Source organism: Astatotilapia calliptera, chromosome 10 (assembly GCF_900246225.1).
Source record: "Astatotilapia calliptera chromosome 10, fAstCal1.2, whole genome shotgun sequence".
NCBI classification, from domain to species: Eukaryota; Metazoa; Chordata; class Actinopteri; order Cichliformes; family Cichlidae; genus Astatotilapia; species Astatotilapia calliptera.
In genome coordinates, this window is record NC_039311.1 from 18778040 (window position 1) to 18787711 (window position 9672).

Consider the following 9672-nt stretch of genomic DNA (forward strand, 5'->3'; position numbering starts at 1 on the left):
ATGCAGGAATTTTTTCTCACTCTTCTCAAGCATGAATGGCGTTAAAGGTCATGTCAAAGCATCTCAATCTGATTTAAGCCCGGACTTTGATTGCGCCACTCCGCCGCAGATTATTATAGTTGCAATGGGGATATCAGCAATGAGTTTGACAAAGGTATCGAGACACGGGTCAGTGACTTTTATTAAGAGTCCATTAGGTCTTGTTGTAAAGAAGTCTTCTTCCTCATTATGTAGTTTTTCTGGGTCATCAAAGATTAGAGAAATCCTTATTTCACGTTAAGCACGACTCAGAAGTAATTTACCTCATTCTGTCTGCCTCAGTCCGCTTAAAAGCACAGCACAGTGTAGTATGCTAACCCGAATAAAAAGAGAGACACTGTGCTTACATGTGAACTGTATAACTAAAATTATTTTTCTGCATCAAGCCACTGTTACTTGTGTTACGTGTGATGTTACTGAGAAAAACTTGTTGAAGGTAACACATTAAGAAAAAGAGTTCCTCATAATTCTGCTAATTATTAGCTCTCTGATCAGAGCTGATGTAAGTTAAAGATTTTTCTGCGCTGCAGTGTCTATCTGCTTTAACAAATCACTTCTATCTGAAGATGACTTGTGTGTCCAAGCCCAGTGAATAACAAGTTTACTTGGGACTCAGTAAATTAACTCTACCTGAAATACAGTAAAGACGGTTTATGTTAGAACTTTATCTGCTGTATGGTGACTTTGATTTGCTAGTTATTGGATGGATTATGATGAATGTGGTCCAGATACTCATGTTCCCCTCAGAATGATTTGTAAAACTACAGTAAACTTTTTTTATACATCATCAATTTTTCACTTTACCTTAGTTAATGATGAGATAACTGTAGATAGATAAGCTATAGATATAAGCCTATGTTTGCTCATGACCTCTTTTTACAAAATCAGGTCAGCAAGCAAAACTGGCACACAGATATATCTCCAGCCCCAACCACACCTTACGCACAATATTCAAACCTATAGCCACAAAACTTGGATTACACGTCATGTTATCTAGCAACCACCCGATTAAAATCAGACCAAACACTGCAGCATCAAACATACCAGTTGCATGTCAGATGGGCCAGGTGGATTTTTAGCTTATTTTGTACCACTGCTTTTTTCCTCTCTTCAAATACAACATCAATTCAAGTGCACCTCATGAATTTAACACTTTGCGTTTTTACCGCTTCTGGTTTGGCATTTTTGTTGCCTTTTAATTTTAACCATAATGGTTAAAGTATATACGCACTTGTAATTTGTGCTTTCAACAATTAAAATTCATTTTAGGCATTCACGACTAATTTTCTGATTAACTATGTTAATCCTGCAACATTACAAAATAACCACATTAACAGTGCAATAATTTAAAATACAGTAAAATAAAATGGAGAAATAAAATACTATAAATGAATACATGCTGCAAATACTGTACATACAAATGCAGTAAAAAAAATTACTGCAAATTAGATTACAGTAAATAACCATTAATTAAATTTACAATAACTACTGTAAGCCTTCAGTTAATCCAAAATGCTGCAGCAAGAGTACTGACAGGGACTAGAAGAGAGAGCATATTTCTCCTATATTGGCTTCCCTTCATTGGCTCCCATACACAATAAAGTGCCTTGAGACAACTGTTGTGATTTGGCACTGTATAAATCGTGTCCTTTAAAAAAATGTTTCTGTAACTTTAATTACTGTGAATGTAATTACAGCCGGACAATTTTTTTCTATGTATAGTACTAGTATTAACTTGTTGGTAGAAACTGACTAGCATTCAGTAGTAGAATTTACAGCAACCTATTAAGTTCACACAAGGCATAGTAACACAGGTATATAGTGCATTCTTTCTGCTTCTAGTTTAACATTAACTCAGTTTTACTGCGAAACTAGTTATGAATTTCTAACCCTGCGGGAACTACTGTGGTACGCGTCACTGGTGTTAAAACTGTAATAATGTGTGTCAGCTGCGGCTATAAAAATGTGACACAGAAAACTGGAAATGGAAAAAAATAACATCAAGTCAAATATAATAATCTGTGCAGATTCTTTTTATTCCTCTGTCTCTCCCACTCTGTGTACACACACGCTTTATGTATGCTAACGCTTACATACAAATCTTTTAGAAAGCATGCGGTCCTGTGTGGTCACTTATCAACTGCATAACAAGGCCTGTCCTGGCCACTCATTATCTATTAGCAGCAATAAAACAGGCACACCTAGAGCTACCAGGGGCAAAAGGTTAAACCATGAAAACACTCTTCATTTGAAAAAGCACACAAACGAGTGCCAACACACCCAGGCGATAAATGAGGCCGATGCACAGGACTCACCTGATTGGCTTAGTTTGGCGAGTGATGTCATCCCCTAGGTGGGTCACACCAGTTTATAATAAAAAGGTACACAGATAAGGGTCAACGGCTGCTCAAGAACGGACAAATACGTGGTGCAGAAAGTCCCTGGAGGAAGTACACTGAGTGGATTCAGCAGGAACTACAGTGGCTACAGCTTCAGAAAAGGGCGTACCTTTTGGAGAGAGGTGCAGAAAAGAGGAAATTAAAGGACCAAATAACAAAGGCTTGAGATAGTCACTGAAGCAAACACAAGGAAAAAGAACTTGAGAAAATAAGAAGGGAGAAAAAACTTTATCTTGTCTTGAAACACAGGGAGAGAAAATATAAAAAAGGACTGCGTGGTTGCACCATGGCATCTTTTGGACTTGAGCTGGCCGGCATCACCCTGGCAGTGTTGGGGTGGGCTCTCACTGTGACCAGCTGTGCCCTTCCAATGTGGAGGGTCTCGGCCTTTATTGGCGCCAACATCGTCACTGCTCAGGTGTACTGGGAGGGTCTGTGGATGAGCTGTGTGGTCCAGAGCACGGGCCAGATGCAATGTAAAATCTACGACTCGATGCTGGCTTTACCTCAGGACCTCCAGGCTGCCAGGGCACTCACAGTTGTTGCCATCCTAGTGGGGTTGATTGCTCTCCTCATTGCCATGGTGGGAGCCAAGTGCACCAACTGCATCGAGGAGGATGGGGTTAAAGCCAAGGTGATGATCTCTTCTGGAGTGGCGTTCATCATAGCAGGTCTGGCTCAACTAGTGCCTGTTTCCTGGTCAGCAAACACCATTGTCGTCGAGTTCTACAGTCCAATCGTCCCTGCTGGGCAGAAGATGGAGATCGGGGCATCACTGTATGTGGGATGGGCTGCCTCAGCCCTGCTGGTCACTGGGGGAGCTATCCTCTGCTGCAGTTGCCCTCCAAAGGAAGACAAACCACTGAAGTATAACATACAGCCCCAGAGTCGTGCAGCATACTCAGCCGCTCCGATGTCGGCAGCTCAAAGCTCCTATACTAGAAGGGACTATGTGTGAGTGGAAAAGGACAAAAACTAAAGAGGATTGGAGGGGATTGCATGCTATTTTTATAAAAATGTAGTTAAACAGATACAAATGTTATGGTGTACGGAAATCTATCGATATTTAGGATGACAAGAATGTCTATATAGTCTTGACACTGAATTTGCAGTTTCTTTAGGACAATGTTTACATATTCTCTATATTTAGTCTAACTGAGCAGATTGAAATTGTGATCATGATCAGTTATGGCAAACGATGTGATTCTTTGTCACAGCACTGTGAAGAAACATTTGCAGAGAAAAAAATATTATATATATTTATTCATAATATAACATTCATAGCATTAGTGTCTGTTGTGGACGGTCGTTATTCTAATGATCAATGTACTGATGACTTTGTATATACAAACTATCATAGATTCAAAGCAGACAGACACCGTAACTGGAATAAGTTTCATGTGATGACTTTTTGGACGTTCGTACAAAACAGACATGCTGAGTCACAGATGTGAAACAGCATGCAGCTGAGCAAAGTGGAGCTCACCCTCGGCTTCAAACGAAGGTCAAAAGGGTGGCAAATGTATGATTTATTAGAATGATACGTAAGTAATTTTATTTGTTCATTCTTCCGTATTTTATCATTTGATGTTTCTGTATTCCTACCGTTTTTAAATCTGACAAACTTTCATGTATTGTACTTTACTTAATGTCCTTCATTTCTACGTATTCACCTTTGTGTGTTTGACAAAAAAATCTTAATATTATCTGATTTTTGATACAACTTTTATAATGCATTTGACTCCATAAATACAAATATTTTATTTTGGAATCTGACTTGATTAAAATACTTTAGGTTAATAAAGTAATTACAAGTAACTACTGGTTTAACATTGATTGACTGTTTAATGTTCTACAAGAGTGCATGTAAACAGGTTTCTAAATTCTGTAGAAAGACGGAAGAAACTAAGAGTAATACGTAATCCACTGGACAACATTTTAACAACATTTTTTTAAGTAAAGCACAACAGGTCACATAAATAAATGTACCAAGTTCATTACACATTCATCAGAGTCTCTTCTGAAACTCACGCATGAAATCTGATGTCATTTGGGAAAATGTCCCTTCTGTTTATTGTCTGATTCAGTGCCTTCACAGATACCAACTTTTTCCTGGTTTGAATAGTCAAATTATCCTGACCTTTAGCATGTGAGCAGCCACCCTGTGCTGCGCCATTACAGCACATGACTGACTCCGCTCATCAGTACACTGAGTAAACTTTCAACAACCAGGAAAGGCTTTTATTGAAACTACTGAAACTCCTTGGTAATGAGACATAAAGGCCATAGATAAAGAAATCTATTCCCATTAATAAGTATTAAAGAAAATACAGACGTTAATCTGAATCTGCAAACTTGTGAGGAGAGTAAATGTGGTTCATCTAAGGTGTAATGCAGTAATAGAAACACCATCAGCATGTATTCTTCTATTTGTTTGGTGGAGATCTTTATCTTAAATTACTGGGGGGGAAACAGCTGCTGCTTATGCTAATGCGTTTGTTTTTGGTAACACAGGTGTTAGCTGTTGTAATAGCAGTTGTCATTCATGAAAGGATGATGTAATACATAAACATCTGATCCCGATGTTCATGATGAAACTGCAAACAGGCTCCCTTATTTTTTTCAGTCTTGTTTTTATATGTTTGAGCCCTATTTTGGTTTATGACAGCACATTGTTGACATGCAGTTGTGTGTACAGCAGAAACGTTAAGTCACTAAGCTTGTTATCGTGAGCTGTGCATTTGAAAGAAACGTTTTAGTTTCCATAACCAGCAGAAATTATTATATGAACTGTGTTTTACATATGTAATAAAATCTCTCTTTTTACAGGTTATTAGAAAATCATTACCAAAAATTTTAAAATTCTTAAAAAAATATAATGAGTCTACTTTCCTAACATGCATTAAAACCCATATAGATCACATTACAGCACATAGTTCCACTCAAAAGTTTGGGGTCAGCTAAAAGTTCAATCATAGGGGGGTTCATTTCATTATCTTTCTTTTTTTTTTTTAAATAATACTTTTTCAGAACTCATTCTATAAATTGTTTGCTGAATTACAAAGTGATAGGGAGCTTTTGTAGCTCGCTTTTTCTTGGGTGGACATGTGTGTGTTTCAGGAAAATGATTGGTCAGAGTCTAACCGATACTGAGAAGGTCACGCTCTCTCTGTATGCTTAGGGTGTCAGACAACAGCACTGTTATGTTTTCTCTCTCTTCATATTTGTTCTTGATGCAGTTATTCCGGTTCTCAGAAGAGCTCTGGGATTGTTTTCCAGACACTAAATCCTGACTGTCGTTAAAAGTCTGAATGAATGAAACCAAAATAAATTACCTGAGGGTTATTTTTCACCATGGTTAAGTTTCTGATTCACAACAAAGCTTTTGAAGTAGCCTGAGGTCAAAGGATTTTTTTTTTTTGCCCCGTAATGTTAATCACTTAATGCAAACTAGCATTTACAGTTAGCCAGTAACTTTTTTATGCTCTTTTTTTTTCATTCATTCATATGCAGTGAATTAGAAGGTCAAGTGCCTCGTTTTGGTGTCTTCTTCATTATTACTTTGTACAGTCACAGTTTAATCACACACATCAAGTCAAGTCAAGAGGCTTTATTGTCATTCCAGCCATGTGCAGCCGTACAATACACAGTGAAACGAGACAACGTTCCTACACGACCATGGTGCTACATATAACATATAAAAGACAATCAACACAGGAGTAGATTAAGTGCAAGTGTGCCAAAATTGCAACAAAACAGAAAAAAAGAAAACAAAGGCAGTGTAACATCAGACAGAACAGAACGATGCAGACACAAGATAGTGCTATAGAAATGTGCAACAATGACAGTGGTTTGTACAAAATACTGAGCATTTTGCAACAGTAACTTGATGTATGAAGTGTGATGTGTTTGTGGATAAGATTGTGCAGATAAGTGCTTGGTAGGGACGTGTATGAAGGGATGTGTGAGTCCACCCACGTGATGGTGAAATCGGTTCCTGGGAGAAAACAGGTGACATGTTTTACATAGTTCTTGGAATTTAAGAGAGAACTACCTTTGCCCATCCCCCACAAACCACAGCCACACCTTGCCTCCATCACATCACTGCTCTCTTGCTCTGCCTCAAGCTCCCCTCCTCCACTGTATGTTCACATGTGTGTATTTGTTCTGTGTGTATGTGAAGACAGCCTCTCGCTGACATCAACACCAGAGGACTCCTCCTTGTTCTCTCGAGGTATAAAGATATCTTGTTTCTGTAGCAGCATCCTAAAGCTACGCCACACCCTCATACAGCTGCTCACACTTCAACAAGCACCTGACAGTAAAGCAGAATCCTTTTCACCAAAGACTCACCTGAGGGACTCAGTTTGTTGGACACTGTGGACTCGCTTTTTGGATTTTGTTCTGTCACCACACACGAGAGCGAACATGTCGATGGGTATGGAGATCGTGGGCATTGCCTTTGGAGTCATTGGTTTTCTTATAGCCATATTATCATGTGCCCTACCAATGTGGAGGGTGACTGCCTTCATCGGCGCTAACATCGTCACTGCTCAGATCATCCAGGAGGGTTTGTGGATGAGCTGTGTTGTCCAGAGCACAGGTCAGATGCAGTGCAAGGTCTACGACTCGCTGCTGGCCTTGTCTCAGGAACTGCAGGCATCCAGAGCAATGATGGTTGTTGCCATTATACTCGGAGTGCTGGGCGTCATGATCTCCATAGTCGGCGCCAAGTGCACCAACTGCATTGAAGAGGAAGGAAGCAAAGCCAAAGTGATGATCATCGCTGGTGTCTTCTTCATCCTCAGTGGCCTCTTGGTTCTCATCCCTGTTTCTTGGACTGCCAATGTTATCATCATGAATTTCTACAACCCTACTCTGCTCACGTCTCAGAAGATGGAGCTAGGGGCGTCACTCTACATAGGCTGGGCTGCAGCCGGACTGTTTCTGATCGGAGGGGCAATGTTGTGCACTAGCTGCCCACCAAAAGAAAAGAAATATCTGCCACCCAGGATGGGGTACTCGGCCCCACGCAGCATTAGTGCAGGTGGAGGATATGACAAGAAAGACTACGTCTGAATTAATGGTGAAGGATGAAAGGAAAATTATTTTTGTGTGTGAGTTTTTGTCTGTATGCATGTTACTTTTTTTTACCGGAAACCACAGCGTGAATCCGACTGAAAGACTCCGAGATGAAGATGCTGTAGAAATATTAATCTTCTGCTTTGCTTTTAGCTGATATGTTTATTCACATCCTTTTGTTTTGCTTAAAATAAAAGACTTCGATTTTTCAGTGCTTGAACATGGGAGCTTAAACAAATAACTTTATTCTTTTAAGATTTTTAACTGGGAAAATATTTCTACTAAATTCTTGGCATTATGTGAATTTGAAAACACCTGTGTGTCGTCCTCTTATTAGCTCTTGGCTGGTTGCGTGGTGTTGTGTTTCACTGAAACCTGCTGTTAAAATGTGATCTGTCATTTCACTGACAATGACCAGGAAGAGTCAGCTCTCATTTTACATGCATTTGGTTGGTGTGATTGTTCAGTGTGTTCGTGTGTGCGTGTGTTTTGCATGACCTGTAATATTTGCTTAAGAGAGTTTCTGCTGAGACTGAAACTACAGATAGATCCAATACTGCCCCAGGTGAAACTTTGTCTTCCTTTTCACAGTTTCACTGTGTGTGCAAATAGAAAATAGTTTTTCATGTAAGGATAACTTTATTTCAAATGTCTGTATATTCATGTGTTTAAAATTTATTTCAAAATGTTCAAATATTCAAATATGTTCTACACTATGCTCCTTTCTTTTATTTTTTTATTTTCTGGAAGTTGACAATGAGCGTTAGTCACAATTTTTTCTCAATGATTTTTTAAAGTTTTTGAATAGATTATAACCCATGTCTGGTCCATTTTTTTGTTAAGCATATAACCAAGGACCTCTTTAGTGTATATTTATGTGTCCGTGATGCTCCAAGGATCCCATGTTTAGACCCTTTTAAAAAGTATGTAACCAAGATCCTCTTAGTATATTTATGTTTGTAACACCACAGCAGTTTGCAAAGTACATATGTGTTTGTATTTCACAGATACTGGTTGGTTTTCTTTGTGTATTTGCTTGGTTGGTTTGTGCAGTTCGTGTGTGTGTGTGTGTGTGTGTGTGTGTGTGTGTGTGTGTGTGTGTGTGTGTGTGTGTGTGTGTGTGTGTGTGTGTGTAAGTTTATAATTTCTTCATTTCTTAAGTGAGTGAAATTGTTCAAATACGTGTCTATGCTTAATTTGCTGTTCTATATTGCCATTGTAAATTCAAATGTGTTGAAAATTAACAAAATAATAGTAATACTACTGCTAATAATAATAGTTTTAATAAAATTCTTCTTAGCTAAAGCAACAACCTTGACTCCTTTATTTAAAAAAAAATATATATATATATATATATATACATACATAGGTGTGTATATATATATATATATTTTTTTTTTTTTTTTTTAAAATTTCCCCACTCACCCCTGCGGGCGGTTTATCCTTCAAGCTCGGGTCCTCTACCAGAGGCCTGGGAGCTTGAGGGTCCTGCGCAGTATCTTAGCTGTTCTCAGGACTGCGCTCTTCTGGACAGAGATCTCTGCTGTTGTTCCTGGGATCTGCTGGAGCCACTCGCCTAGCTTGGGAGTCACTGCACCTAGTGCTCCGATTACCACTGGGACCACCGCCACCTTCACCCTCCACATCTTCTCGAGCTCTTCTCTGAGCCCTTGGTATTTCTCGAGCTGCTCGTGTTCCTTCTTCCTAATGTTGCTCTCATTCGGAACCGCTACATCAATCACTGCGGCCGTCTTCTCATGTTTGTCTATCACCACTATGTTCGGTTGGTAAGCCACCACCATTTTGTCCGTCTGTCTTAGCTCGGTCATTCTGGTTGCAGCTTTCCTAGCGGCCTCTTCATGGTTCCCATTCGCCTGTGGGATCCCCAGGTACTTGTAACTGTCCTCTATGTCTGCAATGTTGCCTTCTGGTAGTTTGATCCCCTCAGTTCTGACTACCTTCCCTCTCTTTGTTGCCATCCGACTACACTTCTCCAGCCCGAACGACATTCCGATGTCATTGCTGTATATCCTGGTGGTGTGGATCAGTGAATCGATGTATCACTCTTGGCATACAGCTTGATGTCATCCATGTACAGGAGGTGGCTGACAACTGCTCCATTCCGTAGTCGGTATCCGTAGCCAGTCTTGTC

At 39.5% G+C, this 9672-nt stretch overlaps 2 protein-coding genes across 2 annotated transcripts; both read left to right on the top strand.

The window, feature by feature from the left end:
- The first annotated feature begins 2402 nt into the window (after positions 1–2402).
- LOC113031124 (claudin-4-like) lies at positions 2403–4084 on the top strand. Its single transcript, XM_026183020.1, has one exon. The coding sequence runs from the start codon at positions 2725–2727 to the stop codon at positions 3394–3396; it is 672 nt and encodes a 223-aa protein (XP_026038805.1). The 5' UTR covers positions 2403–2724; the 3' UTR covers positions 3397–4084.
- A 2561-nt stretch (positions 4085–6645) lies between these two features.
- Positions 6646–8589, top strand: LOC113031000 (claudin-4-like). Its single transcript, XM_026182815.1, has one exon. It carries the CDS (start codon positions 6867–6869, stop codon positions 7515–7517), a length of 651 nt encoding a protein of 216 aa, XP_026038600.1. The 5' UTR covers positions 6646–6866; the 3' UTR covers positions 7518–8589.
- Positions 8590–9672: the final 1083 nt, after the last annotated feature.